At 37.4% G+C, this 25,493-nt stretch overlaps 1 protein-coding gene across 2 annotated transcripts in view; it reads right to left on the bottom strand.

Annotated features, from left to right (window-relative positions):
• Nucleotides 1–8,924, bottom strand: part of LOC150100957 (uncharacterized) — a 123,906-nt gene extending 114,982 nt beyond the window's left edge. For both annotated transcript variants that reach the window (XM_090401760.1, XM_090401759.1), the window contains exon 1: nucleotides 8,553–8,924. In XM_090401760.1, coding sequence (XP_090257886.1) covers nucleotides 8,553–8,727 — 175 coding nt within the window. In that variant the 5' untranslated portion in view covers nucleotides 8,728–8,924. The remainder of the gene's footprint in view (nucleotides 1–8,552) is intronic.
• Nucleotides 8,925–25,493: the final 16,569 nt, after the last annotated feature.

Raw genomic sequence — 25,493 nt, forward strand, 5'->3', positions numbered from 1 at the left:
ATCCCACCCAGCGACAGACCAGGCGACGGGTCGGTTGGGAGTAGTACTAACAAGAAGTCGCATCTAAGTAACACGCGGACCCTGCATAGGAAGCGGGAATAACGTGTAGAAGAAGAAGAAGAAGATAATGTACATGCTTGTCTCACACCAGATTTAACATTAAACCATCTTCCTGTACTTCCTTCAATTCTAACTGCTAACTTACAACTCAAATAAAGACTAAGTATTGCTTGATATAATGCCCCATTGACACCATATAACTGCAGCGTAGTGAATAGCTTCTCTCTTGGCACCTTGTCATATGCCTTTTCCAAATCGACAAAACTTAAATACAGATCTTTGTTATATTCCCATGCTTTCTCGACTATTTGTCGTAAAGTGAAGATCTGATCCTGACAGCCTCTATTTGGCCTGAATCCAGCTTGTTCTTCACCAAGCTTTTTTTCCACAATTCTTCTCAACCGTTTCTCAAGTATACTTGCATAGATCTTACCAGGAACACTCAGTAGGGAAATACCTATGTAATCCTCACATTCAGTTTTATTTCCCTTTTTATATATGGGTACTATGAGAGCTCTACTCCAATCATCAGGAATTTGTCCCTCTGTCAGGCTTTCTGAACTATGCAGTGCAGCCACTGTAAGACTCTTATACCACCATACTTCAGCATTTCTGGTCGAATATCATCTACCACTGCTGCCTTGCCACATTTCAAGCCTTTGATGGCTTTTTCCTGACTGCATGCCTGGTCAGTGTTTTTTACCACTGTGCTGTCATCACTGCTTGTTTCATTTAGCAGTTTTTCAAAGTAATTACTCCATACCTCAAGGATATCTTTTTCTCCCATTTTCATGTCACCTTTATCATCTCTGACTCCTTTTACAGCACTCTTTCCTCCATTCCTAAGCTTCTTCAACAACCTCCAGAATATTTTGCCACCTTCTTGATATTTATTTTCTATATTCTTGCCAAAGTCCTCCCATTACTTTTGTTTAGCTAGTTTTACGCACTGTTTAGCTTTCTTACATTTGTCTCTGTATTCTCTAAGAGCACAAGCTGACTTATTTGACAGGAACTTTTGATATGCTTTCTTCTTTTCCTTCACTGCTTCTTTAACTTCCTGGTCCACCAGGGAGTTCTGATTTTTTTATCCTTGCAGACAACCTCACCACATGCTTTTCTGGCAGAATCAATCAATGTTTTCTTCAGAGTTTGCCACTGAATCTCCAAGGTTTGATTCCTGTTCTCAAACTCTTTCAATTTTTCTTCAATAATCTTTGTACATTTTAGTCTACAGTTCACATCTGAGAGCTGCTCAACTTTTATTTGCTTTAAAACTTCCTTAAATGTTATTCTTTTCAATATGAAATTCAATTTTATCCTGCTCAAGACTAAATAGTGATCACTTCCAATTTCAAATCCTCTGTACACTCTGGTGTCCTGCACCAAGGAGAAAACATCACTATCAACAATAACATAGTCAATGAGACTTTTCTTATTCCTTGCCTCTTCTCTCCATGTGAATTTGTGCACAGTTTTATGTTCGAACATGGTGTTAGTAATAACCAGTCCATGTCCTGAGCAGAAATCCAACAGATATTTGCCATTATTATTAGCTTTGCTCTTTTCTCCAAATTTTCCCAAAATATTTTTGTGTCTCACAATCATTTTCTACTCTGTTATTTAGATCCCCAACAAGGACCAACTTTTCCTTTTTCATTGTGTCAGTTTTGCTTTCTCTAAAGCCTCAAAAAATTCCTCCACTTCTACCTTAGTAGAACCTTCTGTGGGACCATAGGCACAAATAAGTCTCATTGTCCAGTTCCCCGTTCTCATATTTGCCCACATTACTCTACTTGAGACTGACTGCCATTCAAGAAGATTAGTCTCATATTTTGTGTTGAATACTATGGCTACTCCTTCTTTTCCTTGATTGTCATTGCCTGAATATAACATTTTGTATTTATTGCTCAGAAAGATCTCACCAGTTTCTGTCTTTTTTGTTTCAGTCACCCCTATTATGTCGATCTGGTACTCATCTAATTCCTCAGCTAGCTCCATTTCTTTGCCATTCAGGCTTCTTATGTTGATAGTACCGATCTTTAACGCTGGTGATGTTGAGTTGGGGTTTGTTTTCAGATTTGTTCCAGTAGCTGACTTTTCGCTGTTTGCCCTGGTTCTCTGGCGAAAACAATGGGGGCCTTGTTTAACCGGGTGACGCCCCAGCCAGAATGAAATTTTGTCATGTCGTACCATCATTTTTTATTTTGGTTTAACCAATAAGAATACAATTTGGTCGGCTAAATCCCAAATTGTCAGCCCATTCTCGTTCGTTCAGTATCCAAGTAGATACCCAACATGGTGCACCACAGGAAGGTGAGGATTGGACATTAGGTCAGAAGCCCTGGTCGGTTCTCCGCATTCCTTTAAAGGCTATGTGAAGGTCTCCTCTGTTATACAGCTTTGACCCTTAAGCACCCCTATAAATACAATAAATGTTATAATAATATATGTCTACATTACAATTTTTTTTTCGAGGGGGGACCGAAAAATTTTATTTTTTTTATTTATATTTTAATTTTTTACAAAGGTGGCCCTGACACCAGAAGTTTGGGAAGCACTGGTATAGTTAGCAGCTATAAGGGTATGAAGTAATGTCTTGTGCAGAGAATTAAACACTCTTTTGGCAGCCAAAAAAATATCGTTGAAATATGCTTGTGCCGGAGAAAGCTGAAGGTGTAGATTAGTCCACGAATAGAAATCAAATCAAGTTTGGATATCTGGGTATTAAAAAGTTAAAGAAAGGGAAGAGGTTTTTCTTGTAAAAGATCAGACAAGACTGAGTTTTGGTGCCATTGAAGTCCACAAGGTTGTCTTGCACCACTAAAATATAGCTAAGAAATTAAGAGTTCAGGACAATGGTCAAGGTGGATCTTGAGGGTTGTTAGAACCCTCAAGATCCAGTACTACAAGGTTTATCAAATGAAAAGGAGAAGTGAAGTGTACTGTTATCTGCAAAACTATGAATAGCATCTGAAGGTCTGTAAGAGCAGGTCATTTACATGTCAGGGGAAGAGAGTGGATAAAAGTACAGAACCTTGGGGTACTCCTGAATTGATGAGGAAATATGAGAAGAGGAAACCATTCTCCATGACTCATAATTCTCGTGGAAATGCTTAAACGTTGGTTATGCATTTTTTACTAAATAATTTAAGAAAATTACAACGTAAACTAGGATATACATTAAAATAAATTTTAATATACTTCAATATTTCAGCAACGTCACGTTGCCATTTTCAAGGAACTTAAGAACAAGACACGTGTACGCGGGCACAACAAACAGTAAGTGAGGAAGATGTAGGAAGCTATTATTTCTCCTCAAGTCCTGATGGTGTCCCTTAGAGGGCAATGTTGGTATTCTTGGGCGATTGGGCTGAAGGTCTTCTGATGTAGGTTTCCCAAATTTGAGGCAGTCTCATGCAGCCAAATTTGTTGAGGTCTGGATTGTTTCTTAGGGCTGAAGCTGATTCCATGAAAAGCCTTTCATATTTGTATTTACTACGGTGTATTATCATGGCTTTCTTCCACCATATTTTTTGGATTTTTTTGGGGGGGGGGGAGTAGCCATTGGCTGAGAAAGTGTTGAGAATGTGGTTTAGTTCTGTGGTTAGGACATTGTCATTTGAACAGATAAGTTTGACCCTGTTGTGTAGTGTCTTAATGACTCCATATTGTTGCGAGGAGGAGTGGTGGGATTGTTGGTGAATGTATCTGCCTGTATGGGTAGGTTTTCTATAGACTGAGAAAACCAAGGTTCCATCAGGCTGGCAGGTGACTAGTGTGTCTAAGAAAGGAAGGCAGTTGTTTTTTTCTTCTTCCAGGGTGAATTTGATTCTGGGGTGTTGGTTGTTTAAGTGTGTTAGGAAGGAGAGGAGTGCATCGGAGCCATGTGGCCAAATAGCGAACACATCAACATAGCAAAGCCAAATGGTTGGTTTTTGTGGTGAAGAGTTTAAGGCTTTCTCTTCAAAAGTCTCCATATAAAAGTTGGCCAAGGGTGGAGAGAGTGGAGAACCCATGGCTGTCCCCTCTATTTGTTTGTAGAATTTTCCTTGCCAAACAAAATAGCCTGAGTTCATTGTGAACTGAAATAGGGCTATGATATCAGAAGGAAATTTAGCTTGGATTAGCTCTAAGGATTGTATGAGTGGGACATTTGTGAATAAGGAAGAGACATCAAAACTGACCATTATGTCAGTGTCACCATGACTCACAGTGAGTGACCAGTAAGAAAGTTGGTGATCCAGTTGCAGAGGATGGAAGAGAGACATGGAATGGCAGTTTCTTAAAGTCCCTGTGCCAAATCCAATCAAATATGTTGAAAGGTTTAGAGGGACCATGTGAATTTCTGTAAAATTTTCTTTTACTTCACTCCAGAGGTGGGTAGTAAAAGTTGAAAGATTGATGGTGGATCAAGAGTAGTGGAATCCACATTGCTGGCCGTTGATTAGTTGGTAGGTCTCCAGGTGGTGTAGGAGTTGGTTGTTGATGACCTTCTCTATAATGTTAGAGAGAACGGAAAGGAGAGCAAATGGAAAGTAGTCAGTTGACTGACTTTCATCACCTTTCTTACAAATGGGCTGGATGTGGGCCTGTTCCTATGCCGTAATGTCCACTGTAGATACCAGTTGAATAGGACAGGATGAAGAGACGATACAAGTTTTTAAAACAAGAGGTGGGACACGATCAGAACAGAATGCACTGTTTGTGTTCAGGTTATCAAGGATTCTTTGGATTTCTTTCTGTGAAAGACTATAGATGACATGAAATGAGTGGTTCTAGGTAGAGTGGGAAGGGGGGGTGGAGGACTTTGCCCAGAACATCAATGCAGGAATTGGAAGAGTAAAGTGATGCCAGTAAGTCAGTCTTGTCTTCAGGTGAGGGTGGTGGAAACCTGGATGGACAAGAAGACTCAAATGCCATTTGAAGAAGAGGTGGATTTGCAGCACTTAGTCCTTTCAAAATCTCATTTGGATGTCTTGATGATTCTCTTACATCTGTTACAAGCTGCAATAAAGGTAGAGTAAACAGCTGGAGTTTTGGTCATGAGCCATTCACAATATGCTGAGTTGATTAGTGTGTTGACACACTTTTTCAAGAACCAAGGCTTGGATGGTGACTGGAGATTCTGGGTATGAGGAATGAAAGCCTTCATTCCTATGAGGATTTTCTGTCATTTGGTCTGAGTAGGTTTGGATCAGCAGAACTAAAGCAGTAAGACCACAAAAAGGAGTAGAAGAGTTCACAGAGATCATTCCATTCAGGTCCCATATAGTGCCAAAGGACACAAAGCTTGAGAACTCTTGGGTGAAGGCTGTTCCATGACAAAGGAAAATTGTATGAGGTTGTCGTCTGAATTACCAAGAGTAGTGACATCCACAGTATATTATATGCCCACAGAAGGGTAGCATCTTAGGAAGAGATCAAGTGTGTTGACAGAATGGATTCTGGTAGGAAGATTGACAATCTGTGTTATGTCATTGCTAATGACAAATAGCTCAACATCCCTGCCTGCTTGATGGGTGAAACTGGAGAATGGAAGCCAACGTCCTCAAGAAGAATGACCTCATTATTAGGATATTTTGACTGTAGAAAATCAAGCTATAAAGAATGAGAGAGAGAGAGGTGAAGAGGTGAAGTGACTACCAGAGTTTGGGGAGTGATAGAGACAGCAAATTAAAGTTAGTTTGGTAAAAAAATTCTGAGCAAAACAGATCAAACAGCGGGAGGGGAGGAAATTGAGGTATTGAAATTGCTGACATGGGATGTCAATTTTGATGAATGCATAAGTGCTGTCCTTATGATAGAAGGAACTGTGCAGTTTGGGCAGTTGAGGTGGCTAGCTGGGATTCTGCCAGGACTAGTTTAGTTAATTCTGATTTGGATGACTGTAGTTGGTGGAGTACAATATTTAATTTGCTGCTTAGGTCAAAAATAGAAAATGGAATTTATTCAGAAGTAAAATGGATAGAAACCTAAAGAAAATACTAATAAAATGTTATGTGTAGAGTGTTGCCCTCTTTGCAGCTGAAACTTGGACATTGAAGAAAGCAGAAATTAAGATTTTGGAAAGCTTTGAGATGTGGATTTGGAGAAAGATGGAAAAAATCAAATGGACAGATAAAATAACTAATGAAGAGGTCTTAAAAAGAGTAGAAGAAGAAAGAAGTCTGTTAAGGAGGATAAAAAGAAGCAAGGGAAACTGGATCAGACATATTTTGAGAGAAAATGGAATCATCAGAGATGCCATCGAAGGAAAAATAGACAGAAAAAGACCCACAGGAAGAGTAAGGAAAATGATGCTAGATGACATGCTGAATGGTGACAGGTAGTACATAACCTTGAAAGAGAAGGCTCAGAACAGAAAAGAGTGGAAGGAAAGTTTCTGCTACTAAAAGAAGAACCTGCTCAATTGCAGAATACTCAAGAAGATGGTCACAAATGTTGGTGACATGAATATGGAAACTTTTTTCTTTTGGTAAGAATTGCTGTTGATAGGGTTTTTGATTTTTTGCTTGCCTAAGAATTTTTGTTGCTTATGAATTTTTTAACTGTTTATTGTAGGAAAAATTTTGTGATCTGCAGTAAAGTCATATATGTTTCATTGAATTGTGATCCATTAAATGTGAGGAGGAAGAGATAATCAGGAGCACACAGTGAGAGGCAACAGATTTGCAAACATGCCTACAGAGAGAACAGGTCCCCTGTCCACACACATAGCCTCAGTAGTTCTCTTCCGCCCCTCTCCCCAACCATTGTGCTTGGTCTGCTTCCAATCACAAACTGGCAAAGTAAGTGACAGAAGGATTTAATACTAGCTGATCAGAAGGCCTCTGGATTCATTACTTATTGATTTGGTCTCATGCATTAACCAGCAGCAGGCCTGCAGAACCATTTTACTGCTGATCCCTCAAAGGGGAGAATCTGTGCCCCCCCCATAGTGTGACTGGCACGTCATTGAGTATCATTCACTGCATGTGGAGGGGGGGAGGCACAGAAATTTTCGGTTACATTTTGTTGTTGTTAACCAGGTATCATCATTAAGTCCATAGCTCATCACAGGAGACCCAATCTAGCCATTTTTCGACATACCTATCATACCTCTCATGCTTCCCACAATTAAATATTCAAATGTAACTTATTTTTTGCTGTGCCTTACTATCAATTTTTCAACTGATACTAAAGATACCTTGATACTTTGTCAAAAATTTTATATGAAGTAAATCATATACTATAAGTTTTCACTTCTTATTATTATCTTGATACCTCCATGAAGTCCAAGGACTCATCACAGGAGAGGACACTATATAATCCATTTTTATTACTTTTTAATGATTTGAGTAATGGATGTCTACTGATAAATCTTACCTTACTGCATTAGATTATCAACATAAAGCTCCAAAACAAACCATGTAACTTCTTATGAATAATATTTTATACCTTTTCTCAATATGCTTCAATAGAAAGCATCATTATGTTTTATCAAATCTTATAATGCATTTGTTTTAATCATATCACTCAAAATGGAACTAATAATGGGCTAGAATGAGCAACTGAAGCGAAGAATTTTGCAAGAATTGGATATGCAAGAGCTAATCAAAATTACTATCATTATTAAGAGAACTCCAGGGATTCATCACAAGAGGCCACATATCACCTGCACCAGCAGTCACACCTTTTCTTGAATTCATTCACACCAGTACACTCACAACCTCCAAAGGCAAGCCATTCCAATCACCCACCACTCTGAGAAAAAAAAAAAAAAAAAATCCTCACCTTCTTATTGACTATTCTCATTCTCAACTTCCAAAATGAAATATTCCATCTACTAGTATCCTGTATAACCCTTCCAGAAGTTTGTAAGTCTCAATCATTAAACCCCTCTTTCTCTTATTTGCTATTATCTGCAGCTTTATACCACCAAGTCTTCATAATGTGTATTGCACAATTCCCAATTTAGTTTTAACACCCCTTTGCACTCTCAGCACTGCATCATCGTGGAAACTAGGGGTCCCAATCCTCATACACAGTCTCCAAGTGAGGTCATATTAAGGCCTTGTAAAGAGGCAAAATGACCTTCATATCTCTACATGTTACAGTTCGTTTCAGCACTGATCCTCTGAGTTGTACTGCAATTTTTGTTATATGTCCATTGAACTTCAATTTCCTACCTACTAAAACTCCAGGATCCCTAGCCTGATCCGTTTCATCTAGCATAATCTCACCAATATAATATGACATTGGATACCTAATTACTAACACTGAATTGACAAGCATTTTCACATGCCCACAAATTTCACACAAATTTGAAAGCCATTCAAATTTGTATGAAAAGCAGAAAGTCTGAGCAGCGGGTAAAGCGATTGCGCCCACGTGAAATGTCGCTTGTAAATTATTTGAAACACTGTTTTAAAATGCATATATCATGCCATATATAAACATTTGTGATATGAACACTACTAGCTTAAAACCGAAAGTTCATGCACACTTACCATTCTCCACTATAATAAGAGATTTCTTCGCCGATTGTTTACCATTGGTTTCCACCGGTGGAAAAATATCAGAGCTGTCATTACATAAAATCGTTCCGAAGCTATCTTTTTTTTTCGGTGTGAGAAACTTTTTAAAGGAAAAGGGATTGTCATCGTTTCCTTTACCTGCTGCCATTTCCAGCCAACTGTTAAAAATAATCTAACTACGACTACATATTCATTCCAAGATTACTAAAAAGACGGATTTCTTATTAAAATGAAGGGCCGAGGAAGCTCCATTTTTTTTTTTTTTTTTAATACTCAATTCTTGCTGAAACGCTCAATCCTAACAAACAATTATTACAGTTAAAAATATTCCTATAACATTAGCTGATTTCATCAATGCAGAAATATAGCACGAATAATCAGCGCCTCTATTTTCTGTTCTGAAAGCCAATTAACTAAAAATATTTCCGATAATGAATGGAAAAAATCTAGTTCAGCAATCCAGATTGGTGAACTAGACAATTTCAACAATCTGGATTGAGGTCAGGCTACTATATCGTTTTAAATTTAAAGCCTCATATTAAAATACACATCATTTTAACTGTAAAGGACCTTCTTTCCATCTTTTTCCCCTCAAAAGTTTTGAAATTGAGGAAAAATTGCACATTTTCAAAGTTTAGAAACATTATTATTGTGGCACTACGTTACCACGAGTTGCCTCAGGCTTGCACTACGTCCAGGCGGAAATTTGACTTACTTGTCTGTTTGCTTACTTGGGAAATAGGATTAAAACTAAGTTTATATAAAATTACTTGGTATCTTTAATGCATAATATATACCCAAGTTAAAAACTTTCTATATCTACCTCTCATCCTGAGATAATTTAATAAGGTCAAAGCACCTTGTTTAGGTAAAATTCATAAGCTCTGTATTACTTCATCCTTGGCATTTATAGGTCTGGCTCACACTGACGAGACCGCAATAAAGGTCGAAACCGGTCTGGTAGTGACCATTGCCTTTAATGCATAGCATCATACATCTCCGCCAGGGGATGTGCATTAGGGGAAAATGCTAAGGAAAGTCATTGGAGCTTACTCCACCTTTACCACGCGTTGCCTCAGACTTGTACGACATGCAGGTGCAAACTTGACTTGTCTCTTTGCTTACTTGGGAAAAAGGATTAAAACCAAGTTTATATAAAATTACTTGGTATCTTTAATACATAATATGCCCAAGTTAAAAAAACTTTCTACAAACATTATTATTGTTATTTTTTTTTATGTTCTTGTTGTTACATACATACTTCCAGGAAGTTAAGAACACATCTAGGAAACACTCCTTTGCACTCTCGGCATTGCAAGGAGTCCAGACTCTCGTACACAGTCCAAATAAGGTCATGTTAAGGCCTTGTAATGAGGAAAAATTACCTCGTGATCTCTACATGTTACAGTTCATTTCAGCATTGATCCTCTGAATTGTATTTGCAATTTTTGTTATATGGCCTTTCGACTTCAACTTCCTATCTATTAAAACTCCAAGATTCTTACCCAAAGAGGAGCACAAATTAAGTTTTTCGAACACTATTATTGTTATTCTTGTTACATACACATCTCCAGGAAGTCAAGAACACATTGAGGGAAGCTGTTATAAATTATGCAATGCCTTGGTACTCTTAATAACCAAGGAGAGCTTAGTTGGTTGACTGTTTTGATAAACAGCCAGTGGTTAAATTCTAAACAAATAAATTCTGGGGTTCTATACAAAATAACCAATTGTATTTACCTTTGAATGCTATCCGGGGTAGCTCCAAACCTCCCCATCTCTTTCATCACACGTCCGTAATCAGGCGACTGTTGATATTGACTTTATATACACATTCAAAACTGTAAACAACTGTTTTTAACACATTTACAAATTTTAACACATTCAGTTGAATTTTATCGCTGCTTTGTGGCGAGAGAAGTACATATATATATATATATATATATATATATACAGTTGAATGTGTTATGGCAGTTTCACATATTATTGGAATTCGGTTGAAGAAAGTTAGCATTTAAACTGAATTGTCAGCTTGCTTTTATCTTTCCATCGCACGATCTTTTCTTAATATCTCACCAATCATGTGCACATCTTAATAACCTGCAATTGCTCTGTTTCGCGTTAGGCTTAATTACCGTAAAGGGAGAAAAGTCACAAATCAGAAAAAAGTTCCGGGGCCAGGCCCTGGCTTAATAACCATTGCAACAGCCAAAGCTACTAAGGCTTCGACGCTAGTATACTACATAAATTAAGTTTTTCCAGGGTATTTCTCTGTTTTGCAAGCTAAAAACCCATGCTTCAGTGAGAAAAACTCTTCAACCTCCATATGAGATCTACTAACTCATCTTCAGATGTAAAACATTTATAAAAGCTATTTGTGCCCTAGAGAAGGATTTGAACCCAGAGCCATAGCTAGGATGAGGCGGAAGGGGATGTCCGCCCCGGGCAGCACTTAGAAACTTTTTGAACTTTTGCAGTCAATTCTAAAATACAGTCTCGAGAACTCAGTTCCAAATATTGTAATACTACTGCGAATTTTCCTCACAATTGCTGAAAGTGTTTCTAGTTGTGCGAGGAGTTTTTCTAAATAAAAATGATTACGAATTACCTACAGACTTTCGCCAATGTCATCGACGATTTTGCTAACAGAAAAGCAAGAAAAATAACATTTTAGAATGTTGAAATTAAAGATTTACTTAAAAAATAAACATAGTGTTTTAAATATATGAAGAGCCAAAGGCTTCAATTCACCTAACCCATTTGGTAGTGCAACACAAGGCAACTCATAGTGACGGTGGAGCAAGCTCCAATCACTGTTCTTGGTATTTTCCCAAAATGTGAAACCCAGTTCCTAGGAGCTGAATAACTGCTCTACATTATGAGGGAAGGTCACTACCCATATGGGTTATGTGTTGCACTTTCCAGATATTTGCTTACGTTTGGAGTCGCCGAACGTTATATAGTTTCTTATTCAGCTATGAAACAATATGGGATGTAATGTCCCTTAATTTAAATAGTGTTTTAATTTATTTCCCTATACGTTGTGTTGACTTACTGTAGTATTTTTGGTGTGTATTGAGAGGGGTAGCAAACTCAGGAACCTCCCCGGTAGGCTAAAGCTCTAGCTACACCACTGTTCTGACTCATGTCTTTCCAACCAAAATGCACAATCGATACAGAGTAAACTACGAAAGCTCACCTGTCCTTCAAACCTCAAAGTCGCATTCAAAGTACACTGGCAGTTTAGTCCATTCACTCACCATACGCCATTAAAACAACTGGGATCCTACATACTCCCTAACTACCCAGAGACCACTCGAGCTCTTCCTCGACCTGCCGTGAGTTGCAAAATTTCCCATACATCAGCTTGTCTCTTCCTAACGTATCTACCTTCTCATTCTACTTCTCTAACTTTTAAGGCTTACACTCCTTCAGTTTTTCTTCATGCGCAATGTTTTACAAAAAAAATTTATCTTGGTCTGCTGGTGCTGGATCCTTTCAACTATTTCCTCATCTCTACGACTCCGGGTAACCATGAGTACAGTAGTATAGATGAGGTCGTATCAATTTCTTGTTAAATGGGAGAATAGGCTCCATATTTTTAAAAGATAGTATATTTATATATTTATATTTTTGCCACATTGCATTAATCCAATGCGATGTGGCCTCTAAACTTTAAATTAATGTCCAACATCGCTTAGATCTCTGGATTTATGAACTACTTGCAGCATAGTCCCAATAATATATAATCTGCAATAATTTCAGTTCAAAACGCGTAATCTTACACTTGGCAACGTCAGACTGAGGTTCGTTAACATTTGCCCATAGAATTAATTTGTTTACATAACCTTGCACAGATTCTAATCAGGTGTTTATCAACATGCTGTTTATGTCATCTTTACAATTTTGAACTGACTGGCCGATTTGCTTTTATTAGAATCAAAGAGCATCAAGACGATATTTCATTTTTGAAATCCAATAAATTTAGCCTTGCCATGCTATTTACATTAGACACAGAGTTCTTTTGAACGAGACTAAAAGCTATTCCATCAGTTTGAACTCTAATATAGTGCATTCCTGTCAACTCAGTTATTACCGAAACGCGAGCCAGTAAGCATATGTTTCTTCACTCATATCTTATGATTCATGCTTTGAATATAGTTACTGATCTCTTTTCTCCCTGATGATAAAAAAACCAGCTAACGCCTTTTTATTCCCGTATACGGGGATAGGCGAGGCCATATAGCCCTATCTAACTTTTGGAGACTGAGTGGGCAGTTCAATCTCCACTGGCACCAATCAGAGACAGATGGCCCAAGGCTATCACTAATTAAGCGGTACTCAGTGAAGATAGACGGCTCAAATGTGCCGCCATCTCGTGGTCCCTAACCCTAACACAATATATTTAATGTCTGAAATAATGTGGGTTCTACGGTCGATTTTCTTGAGTTTACAGGACGAAAAACCCGAGTTTCCGGGAGGAAAAACCTGCTTGCCCGTGCCCGAGATCCACTAACTCGGGAACCGGTCGAAAAAAGGCTTAGAAAAATTTCCTCTAGTCGCCGACTAGACTCGAAACCAAGTCTTCCTTCGTGCGGCTAAGCGCCGTGGTTGGCAAACGCCACATCCGTTGAGCTACACAGTCTCCCTGATGATGTTCATTTTAAATTGCATGAAACATATTGCAAATTTGTAATAAACTCTATATGTTTTTTCGACGTGTGTTAGCCATGTAAATGTTTAGAAAAAATAAATCTGCAAGGATTCTATATCGGATATGTTCCTTAATCAATTCAATTTCGTTCGATTCACATACACTCATGAATAAAATCTTATGACCTCCAAGATGGCACATACTGTTTGCAGGAAAAGGCCAGTTGTAGCGGTGTCCTGTTGTGGGAATTATTCTCATCGACATCACGTTCTCCTCTTAACCCAACTGGACCAATAATTCTTACTTGGGGATTAAGACAACGTATTGCCATACTGTGGCCGCCTGATGACAATGTCCCCAGGCTATTCAGAATGACAAAATGACATTGCCGCATTGCTATACAATTACACAATTCGATATAACAAGCCAGACTGAGTTAAGCAACATAGAAACACCTGTCACACAATGCTTAGAAGGAAACGGCACACAAGCAATACTGATTTGACACTTTAAAGCATTAGTAGCAATTCATGTGTGAGATTAAAAGCAATGCCGAAATGTTCATGAGCTGCAGAGTACAACCGAACACCGAGGATTTACTTAGAGATAGATTAATTTACACTGTGACTAGTACAGCTCTATCAAAAAGGCAATTATATAGATTTTAATTTTTCAAATGTTAAAAAAAATCAGCTAACGCCTTTTATTCCCTTTATAGGGAGTAGGCGAGGCCTTTATACCCTATGTAGCTTTCAGAGACTAAGTGGGCAGTTCAATCTCCATCGGTAGCCAATCAGAGATAGCTGGCCCATGTCTATCACTAATTATAACAGCCGCCGATGAAGAGGTTGGCAAACAAGTGCTGCCATCTCTTGGTACCTAACCCTAATAAGATATTTTACTGTCTGAAATAATGTGGGTACTACGATCGATTTTCTTGAGTTTACGGGATAAAAAACCCGATTGCCCGTGCCAGAGATCGACTAACTCGGGAATCGGTCGAAGAAAGGCTTAGAAAAAGTTCCTCCAGTCGGCGACAAGACTTGAACTTAAGTTCTGACTTCAAACGACCAAGCGCAGAGGATGCAAGCACCACTTTCACTGAGCTACACAAGCCTCTTGTTTTCAAATATTTATTGAATTAAATTTGAATTAAATTTCTAGTAGACAAAATACATTCCTGAGATACATTTAGTTTTGGCTTACGTATTCATCACCACAAAGCTCAATACATTTATAGACTCCAAGGCACACACACACAAAAAAAAATTTTCCATGCATGCAATCTACCAGCGTAATTCCTAGCTAAGTTTCTATCGAATCAAATTAGAAAATTTACTGGCTGCTCAAGATTGTACATAAAAAAATAACATTGACTTCAAAGTGAAAATAGTTTTTGTTTACTTGATAGTGAAATTATAACTTTCTTTGATGTAGTGATATTATTTGCAAACATATTACCTGTTCAAGAAAGTCCGTTTCTACTAGAGGATTGCCCTATTGACTTATTTACTTTAATTATCAATTCTGGTTGTTTCAGTTGGAAAACAAGTTGTACTATCAATCGGAAGGAATCGCAACGAGCAATCCTATCTTTACTATATTAGCAGAATACATCATGCAACATTAGGAAAGTCAGCTAAATACTGTTTTCACAGCGACTCGCATGTGCTTTGCTTAATAGATGACGTTTTTGCAGTTTGGTCACAATCAGAAACTGAGTTATTAGTTTTTACAGAAAATTACCTGATAATCAACAAAAAGCAATCATCTTTCTTCCTATTTGTATAAAAGCAGGCATTGTAGAAACACTTGGGTATTGAGTACTTCTCATCTAAATTATTAATTAATTAATAAAGTATTCATTAAAGCTACAACCATATAACATTTTGGTATATTTTTTATAAATGTGAGCTATCAACTAGATGAGAATAGCATGTTCAAAGAGTTACCACACTCGGAATAAATAAGAAACAAACAAAAAAATAAATAATCGGCTAACGCCTTTTATTCCTGAATAGAGCAGGAAGCAGGCGAGGCCGTTTTAGCCCTCTGTACTTTTGGTGACTAAGTGGGAAGTTCAATCTCCACTGTATATCACTAATTAAGCAGCACGCAGTCGCCATCTTGTGGAACCTAACCTTAACATAATATTTTTAATGTCTGAATATAGTGTGGGTTCTACAGTTGATATTCTTGAATTTACAGGACGAAAAACCCGAGTTCCCGGTAGAGAAAACCCGCTTTCCCGTGCAAGAGATCGACTAACTCGGGGTTCGGTAGAAAAACGTTTCTCTAGTCGAGGACCAGAATCGAACACACGACGCTCTTTCTTCTGGCGATTTGGCGCTGAGGAGTAAAAACACCACTTCCACTGAGCTACACTGGCTCAAAAAGGAATCTGTCGATGCATATTTGAACCACCAACCTATGAATAACTGCATTATCAACATCTGCAGTCCACCAGTCGGCCAACTGAACTACCGACCTAATTTTATTTTTTATTTCTTTTTATTATTATTTAATAAGTTAGGAAATTTAATTACCTTTTTATAGTTATCATACATTAGCTATTTAGGTGGCGCCTTTCGGAATTGTCAGTTATTGTTCCTTTAGCTTTTTACATTATTGTAATGAAGATGCCTTTGACATTTCGGCGAAAATTATACTAATAAAAAAAACTAAAAGAAAAAATCAGCTAATGCCTTTTATACCCGTATAGGGAGTAGGTGAGGCCGTTTTAGCCCTATATAATTTTTGGAGACTGAGTGGGTAGTACAATCTGCACTGGAAGCCAATCAGAGTTAGCTGACACAAGGCTATCACTAATTATGCAGCACACGGTGAAGAGACTGCTCAACAAGTCCCGCCATCTAGTGGTCCAACCCTAACACAATCTTTTTTTAATGCCTGAAAAATAGTGTGGGTTCCGCAGTCGATTTTCTTGATTTAATTAATTTTTTTTTTTTGAAAAAATAATTTACATGAATTTATTCCAGTATTGTAATTTATGGCATTCTTCTAGGGCCTTGTTTTCAAACAAAATAGATCAAACTAGTATTTATCCCCTTTATTCACACACACATATTTTACTGCGTTATTTATAGTTCTCTAAGGTGTGTGTGTGTGTGTGTGTGTGTGTGTGTGTGTGTGTGTGTGTGTGTGTGTGTGTGTGTGTGTGTGTGTGTGTGTGTGTGTGTGTGTGTGTGTGTGTGTGTGTGTGTGTGAATGACAAAGAATTAAAAAAAATAGCAGAATTTAGGTCCTTTTGCATTCAGCTTATCAGAAATTCCCAGTAAACTACGAGGCTAACCCCTGAATACCTGGAACTCAGATTGTCTTGTATCATGAACGATAACTATATGTAAAGAGTTAGTAACGTTTCTGAGATGACAGTAAACTTTTATTTGGAAAAAATATCGTTACATACTATTGTGAGCAATTGAATATTCTAAATTCGCATTTTGCAACTTGATACCGAAATATAAGTCCGCAGATGACACCAGTGGTGAGATTTAGCTGGGGATCTCCAGAGCACGGCCCCAGAACTTTTTTATGCCCTGGTCCCGGAACATTTTTCTGTTTAGTGACTTTTCCTCCCTTTATGGTAATTAAGCCTAACACGAAACAGACAGCAATGGTAGGTTATTAAGATGTGCATAACATTGGTGCGGTATTAACAAAAGAACGCGCGACCTAAAGATAACTCTCTTCAACCGAATTCCATATGTGAAACTGCCATAACAACATTCATGATATATATATTTCTTAGTTTTAACACGTTTACGAATTTTAACACATTTGGTTGAATTTTATTGATGCTTTGGGGCAGGGGAACTCACACAATCTAATTAATAACAATAGTTTTTATTAAGATACTGTGTTTCCCGGTGCAAAATATGGTTTTCGCTTGAGTCTGTACAGCATAGTTTCTGTATGAGGGGGACGTGATTCATTGATTAGTGTCCTTTTTATCCCAGTTGTCTCCAATTGCATTATTTGTTGAGAAATATATTATACAGAGTGCTTGTACTTTATTCACTGATATAATAAAAGTACTTGTTTTTCTTGCCTCTTCAGTATAGTGGCTACTGGGTAGGGCGTGTTGTTTACCGCCGGAGCAAGTTACTATCACCTCGACGTGAACGTGTTTAAGATTTTTCATTTGCGAAGTATATGCGAAAATGTTTAATTTATTTTTTCGAAAAGTAAAATCAGGGGTGCGAGTTATATGAGGGGCGATTTATATTCGAGTAAATATGGTAATTCAACTATCGATAAGTACATTGGTACTTTCTTTAAACGGAAAATAACTCGGATGACAGTAATAATACAAAAGGAGTTTGTAATGACAGTTTGTAATGTGTAATTTCTGAAGAGAAAGAGGTCTGTAACGAATCCACAGAAACACGGCGTTCCCATCAGTTGCAATGCGATAATATTAATTCGTTGAACGACAGGAAAGATTTGCTGACTTGATGGACACTCGACCAGTGGATCTCATTCAAAAGTAAATACAATTGGTTATTTTGTAGATACATTTTTCTGTTTCGTGAATTTTCTTCCTTTATGGTAATTATGCCTATATTATTGTGTTATTATTCAACAATTGTGTACAGTTTCGAATGTGTATATATAAAGTTCATATCAACAGCCGCCTGATTACGAACGCGTGATGAAAGAGTCGGGTAAGTTTGGACCTTCCCGGATAGCATTCAAAGGTACAATTGGTTATTTGGTATAGGACCCCAGAAGTTATTCGTTTATAATTATAGTTATTCGTTTATAATCGCGACGGGAGGAATCTTTATCTGGACGATTTCAATCGAAGGTGAGTTAGCCGATCTCATACGGAGGTAGCAGGGTTTTTTTCTCCCGGAAACTCGGGTTTTTCATCCCGCATACAGACAAATCGGCCCTTCAGAACACACGCAATTTACAGACATAGAATACCAGTTGTGGTGGTGGTGGAGGTGGGCGGAAGATGGCGTTGATTGAGACGATTTATAGTAGTGGTTCAGTGTAGTGGGTGAAGTTGTAGGTGCCCTCCCGCGATGAGCCTTCGGACTCCTTGGAGGTGTCAGGAATAATAATAATAATAATAATAATAATAATAATAATAATAATAATAATAATTTAACCACTGGATGACACTGAGTACCATATCTAGTAATATGTTGATATTGATTGACTTAAAACTAAAATACTAACTAACAAGAACGGGCGCATCTTTAAAAACATAAATTATTCATTTATTTATTTATTAATTAAAAAGATATTATCTCCATCATATCGTGGAAAATGAACCTATAATTTTGTTTCCATGATGCGTAAGATCAAACCATGCATTCAGTAGGAAATCAGGAATTGCAATGAACCAGCCTTCAAAAACAATGAATTACATCCTAGACTGGCAGGACACAAAGGTACAGGAAGTCTAGCGTGTGCATCAATAAATCCGATAGACACATTTGTAGAATGAACAAGAATGCAATATTAGACCATCGCAATATACGGCTTTTCTTTTTTCCTTCTCAAAGCCCCGAATTGCCTTTATTGATTATGTGCAAATCTAAACCAGATCTGTGTTTTCTTTACTTTTCGACATCTTTAAAATGTTCTGACATGTGGATTTCTCCGGAAAGCCTCAATTTAATAACATAGTAATCCTCAAACAGGCAAACTTGTGGACACCTAGCTTCTTGAGTGGAGAAGATTTCAGACAATAAAAATCTGGATATTTAGTATAGTAGATTGAAAGTCACTTTTATGTCATGACCTCGCAGAATCCAAGATATTTTACAGTCTGGTTTAGTTTTTGCACTAATAAAAGGCAAATATATATGGACGCTTGGGAAGCGCTCATATCTTTTAAGTAGTACAAGCTAAAGCAATTCTGATGCCGAGGATTGTATTCTCGTAAATTCTCTGGTCAATCTTATGAAACTTTCATAGTTTCTTCAAACATTCGACTTTTAAATAATGCTTGATCTAATATCCACTTTGCCTATGTAATCTCACATTTATATACCATGACTTTGATACACATCACGTTGTAGTATGCGAGAAGACATCCTTTTTAACTCGTTTATTGTTCATTTTATTTTTCATTAGTTGTATTATTTTTTACTGCTTACTGTGATATCATATATGTTTCTAGCTGAGTCTATGCCTAAACTAAAACAAAGCAGAAGGACGAATATGATATGACTATAGATAAAAAATGGGAAGGGATCAAGAATAAAATTATGAGTATCTATACGCGAAACTGGTCAAGTCATTGCATGTTTATTACGGATTTGTTGCTCATTATATTATCGTCATGTGATCGTTAATCCCGAAATCTTGAAAAACATCTTTACAACCTCAGAAAGCTAAAAGCTATATATTGCAATAATTCTGTTTTGCTTAAATGAAAATCAATAAAATTTGAAAGTTCGGATGTACACGTGGTTCAATTTTGATTTCACTTCGATCCTTTTCATTGGTAAGAAATGGCAAACGTTTCAAATTAATGCTAATAATTCCTCACTGATTGAATGAATTTAATGAAATGCGATGTTTAGATCCTACTATAAAATTTTATCCAGTGATTTTAATTTTACTACTGTGTTTCATTCGGACTACTTAGAGTGACAAAATCGAGTAAAACACAACATAGCCAAAAATAATCAAATCTTTCATAAACGCTTGACACTTTTCGAATTTTTATAAAAGCACAACCACTCGAAAGATCTCTTTGCAAAAACAACAGAAACATCAACATTCGAAAAGTGATACACATAAAAAAAAATCAGCTAACGCCTTTTTATTCCCGTATACGGGGAGTAGGCGAGGCCATTTAGCCCTATCTAACTTTTGGAGACTGAGTGGGCAGTTCAATCTCCACTGGTACCAATCAGAGATAGATGGCCCAAGGCTATCACTAATTAAGCGGTACACAGTGAAGAGAGACGGCTCAAATGTGCCGCCATCTCGTGGTCCCTAACCCTAACACAATATATTTAATGTCTGAAATAATGTGGGTTCTACGTCGATTTTCTTGAGTTTACGGGACGAAAAACCCGAGTTTCCGGGAGGAAAAAACCCGCTTGCCCATTCCAGAGATCGACTAACTCGGGAACCGGTCGAAAAAAGGCTTAGAAAAGTTTCCTCTAGTCGCCGACTAGACGCGAAACCAAGTCTTCCTTCGTGCGGCCAAGCGCTGTGGTATGCAAACGCCACATCCACTGAGCTACACAGGCTCCCAGTGATACACATAATAATAATAATAATAATAATAATAATAATAATAATAATAATAATATATTTAAATATTTTTTATGTCTCATAAATTACATACATAATGCAATAACAATTATATATATATATATAATATTTATAATACATTACAATTGTGAATAACAGATACTTGCAAGTTAATAATATTTTTAAATAATAATAATAATAATAATAATAATAATAATAATTTTTTCATTAAAATTTATGATTACATATTTAAATTACATGGGATACATGCATTGCGTACATACATACATTTGATTACATATGATACATACATTACTTTACATTACATGCATTTGATTACATATGATACATACACTGATTACATTTTTTTTTAAAATTCAATTCTTTTTTATTATTAAAATTATTATTACATATTCTGATTACATATTTACAACATGTTATTACATATTTACAACAGGTTTAATTCTGTTTTATTTTATTTTATTTTTTTTTGTAACAATGAATTCGTACAGATTTTTCTATAAATAAAAAATAAATCAGCTAATGTCTTTTATTCCTTTATAGGGAGTAGGCGAGGCCTTTATACCCTATCTAGCTTTTGATGACTGATTTGGCCGTGCAATCTCCATCTGTAGCCAATCAGAGATAGCTGGCTCATGTCTATCACTAATTATAGCAGCCAAGGATGAAGAGGCTGGCAAACAAGTGCTGCCATCTCTTGGTACCTAACCCTAACAAGATATGTTACTGTCCGAAATAATGTGAGTACTACGGTTGATTTTCTTCAGTTTACGAGACGACAAAACCCAAGTTTCCATGAGGAAAAATCCGCTTGCCTGTGCCAGAGATCGGTAACTTGAGAACCAGTCGTAGAAAGGCTTAGAAAAAGTTCCTCCAGTCAGCGGAACTTAATCTAATTTCGAGCGACCAAACGCAGAAGATACAAGCGCCACTTCCACTGAGCTACACAGGCTTACACAGATTTTTCTTTTTTTTCTTTTTTTTTCTATATAACGTATTAATTTCTTTCTTTGGGAGGCATTTCTGATTTTTCCTCAAAGCTCAGCAAAGCATATCTGAGGAAGATAATAGATGGCAGTGGTTTCGTGGATATATTTCTATACTGGTCTCAAGCCAGGTTGATTTTACTGTTTGTAGGTATGGGCTTGGAAGACTTCAGCTGCTATTACACAGTTTAACTTTTTTTTTTGCAAGTAGGACTGGATTTGGACATGGTGTGTTTGTTTGTGTTCTTGTAATCAGGGCCACCGAAATTTTCTGGCCCCACTTAAAAATTGCATCACTTTTGTTTAATAAAAAACAATAAATTCAAAATTCGATACATTACATACGATACAAAATACAAACATTAAATAAAAGGAGAATTTTAAAATTTTTATTACTTCATCTGAGATGAGGCAATAAAATTTTAAAAATTGTCTTCTGCCTCAACCACTTCCTCACTTTATGGTTAGCGAAATCTTTAATCACCTCGTCATAATCAATTTTTAATTGCCAGGTCATGTTCTATTGATAGCATAGCTAAGCCTTTTAATCTTTCCTGGAGCATTAATGATCTACAAAAGCTCTTTATTGCTGAAAGTTTACTAAACGCTCTTTCACCTTCAGCAACTGTTACTAGTATTGTGCAAAAACATTCTGATTGAAGAACATATTTCGGGAAAAACACCGTGAAGTTTAAATTTATAAATGGTATTTAATAAATTTAGTCCTGGTATAACATCTTTGAACGTGGCGTTATAAATCTTTTTTATGTGACATTCACGGTGAGCTAAAGAGAGTAGCCTTCTGTCTAAAACAAAATACAGCATCATTCTCGATATGCCATTATCCTTTATCATTGTAGTATTATTACGAGAATTAAAACCATGCATTGTAAACACAGATGCGACACGTCGGGGCCCGACGGTCATGCCCTTTTTGATGCCGAGCCCGTGACAAAAGTCTCAGATGCCACCCCCTCTCGGCGGCCCTGCTTGTAATGGTGTTTAAGAGAGGAGTTTGTCATAGGTTTGTGTGTGTGTGTGTGTGTGTGTGTGTGTGTGTGTGTGTGTGTGTGTGTGTGTGTGTGTGTGTGTGTGTGTGTGTGTGTGTGTGTGTGTGTGTGTGTGTGTGTGTGTGTGTGTGTGTGTGTGTGTGTGTGTGTGCGTGTGCGTGCGTGCGTGCGTGTGTGCGTGCGTGCAAGGGAGAGAGAGAGAGAGAAACAGGAATTTCTCTAATTTTCATTCTTGCTATAATATTTATATAGCACCTGTTTCAGCTCTCTGTATGTCTTTAGGTTTCTGTCGTCGAACGGCAGTTTGTTTATCATGTCAGGTATATAGAAGTTTTGGGTGGCTTTGCTGTGGTGATTGTTGTATTTATATGTTATATATTTTGTTGCTTGTTATCTGATATGTTGTTCTGGTTACTCTATAGGTTGGGCTGTAGTAATGTTTTAACATGACTGTGTAGTGGCATAAGTGATTCACCTTAAATATTTTGTGCTGTGTCTGTGCTGCCTGCATAATTGTGGATTGTTTCCAGAATATCAGTTTTACCATTTTATCTTGCAACCAATGTAACCTGTTAAGTCTGTAGTCTGTGCAGAATGCATATAATGTGATTGCCTATCTTAAAATGTTTTCACATAATGCTTTATAGATTAGTATTTTTATGTGTGTTGGGACAATATCTTTTAATCGGTATAGATTGCTTGCTATTATCCTATGCTTGGTGAGTAGGTAGTTTGTATGGCAATTCCAACTTTGATCAGCATCGAAGTGAAGTCCGAGATAGCGTGTTGTTTTCACCTGTGTGATGGTTGTGGTTTTAGGTTCAGCGCTTTGTGTATAGGAGGATGAATGTTGGATAGTGAGATAATTATATGTGTTGCGACAATGTACAATGTGTTTTAAAAAAACATCTTCCGTCAGCCATGTTTCATTGAACATGATTGACGGAAAATGATATAGTTAGTGGGATAAAATGTATAGGTTATAGTGCGTTTAGGAGGGACAGGGAGAATAAAAAGGGGGAAGAGTGTTACGGATGATAGCTGATGAACTGTAGCCAAGGAGAATTGAAGTTGTATGGCAGCATAGTGAAAAGAGCTCATTTGAGGCTATTTGGTGTGAAACTGAGATTGGCAAAACAAAATATACAGTTGGGTGCTGCTATAGACCAGGTGATGGAATAGACGGTGGAGATAGTATGCATAAACAAATTGATGAAATTAATGGAAGGAGGGTAATTATTATGGGAAATTTCAACTATGGTAACATTGATTGGAAGGAGGAAAGGACACGTGTGAGCAAGGAAATGGATTTTATTAAATTATTAAGGGATAACTATCTGAGACACATGTAATTGAAAATACTAGGATTTTGAGAGCGCTTGACCTGGTAATAGCATCTGAGAATTTGACTGTAATGAATATGACCATGTTGCCACCTATTGGTGAGAGTGATCATTAGGTCTTGACCTGGGAGGTGGCTAAAGGTGTGGAATTTTCGATTAAGACAGGGTATATGTGGAATTTCAATGCTGGCAAGTATCACAAGCTTAGGAGATTGCTTGGTTCAGTGCCATGGCATGTAAAACTGCAAGGGCTGGATGTCGATAGGGCATGAGAAGTGGTCAAGAAGCATTTATAGGAGGTTATGGCTGATTGTATACCTAGGGTCCGAATAGCAAAACAAGTAGGGGTTAAATGGATGAATAACACCATTAAGCTTGAGCTACAAAAAAAGAAACAACTGTGGAGGGAATTTAAAGAGAAAGGTGACCTGGAGGCACAAGAACGGTATAAAGCGCAGGCCAGATGGGTTACGAGTGTGGTAAAAAAAACAAAAGCGGATTATGAAAGGAAACTAGCTATGAAAGCTAAAGAGAATCCCAAAGAGTTCTTTCAATATGCTGCAAGCAAAAAAAAACTGTACACGGCAGAATGATTTTAAGGAATGCCGATGGTAAGGAGGTCACTGAATCAGTCTATATACTTTAATTACTGAGCAAGCACTTTGCAAGAGTATATCATCTAAGGGGAGACATTGAAAAAATGAAGGAACCATTAGTTTATACGTGAATTGTAATGAATGACGTGGAGGTGAATAGTCTATTACAGAACCTTAATGTGAATACATCTGTGGAATTGGATGGTATACCGGCACGGGTCTTACCTGAAGCGGCTAAAGAATTATCAGTGCCCTTGACCATGTTGTTTATTCTGAGTCTCGGGTCTGGTTTAGTCCCGAAGGTGTGGAAAGAGGGGAAAATAGTTCCACTGCATAAAGAAGGATCCAAGACTACTGTTGCAAATTACCGACCGATCAGCATATCAGGAGTCGTTGTCAAGGATAAAATACAGGAATGGATTGATGAATATGAGATACTGCATGGGGGACAGCATGGCTTTGTTAAGGGTAGATCATGCCTCAGTAATTTGCTCAAGTTTTATAACACAGTGACGGCTGAACTGGATAAGGGTAATGGGTTTACAGTGATATTGCTGAACCTGGCTAAGGCATTTGACAGGATACCACATGGAATTCTAATCCGTAAACTGCAACATATGGGAATGGATATAGGGTTGGTGAGATGGATAGGTGCGTGGTTGATGGAGAGATATCAGAGAGTAGTTTATTCAGGAGTAGAGTCCAAAAGACGGCCTGTGACTAGTGGTGTGCTGCAGGATTCTTTTCTTGTACCACTACTGTTTAATTTGTTCATTATCGATATAGTGAAGGATCTAAGAGGAACAGTTCATTTGTTCCCTGATGATGCAAAGTTGGCTAGGGCAATAGTGAATGCAGAAGATGTCAAAATCTTGCAGGATTACTTGGATAGATTGGAGTTCTGGACTAAGGAGAATGGATGTCAATTTAATGTGACAAAATGTAAGGTTATGCATTTTGGGGTGAAAAGATTAGCAGCATTATGCCACACTGGTGGAACTGTACTCTAGGAGATTGATGAGGGCAGGGACTTGGGGGTGTTGGTGGATAGGGGGA

This window comes from Typopeltis vanoorti, chromosome 12, assembly GCF_054136105.1.
Source record: "Typopeltis vanoorti isolate ZY-2024b chromosome 12, IOZ_Tvanoo_1.0, whole genome shotgun sequence".
NCBI lineage: Eukaryota > Metazoa > Arthropoda > Arachnida > Uropygi > Thelyphonidae > Typopeltis > Typopeltis vanoorti.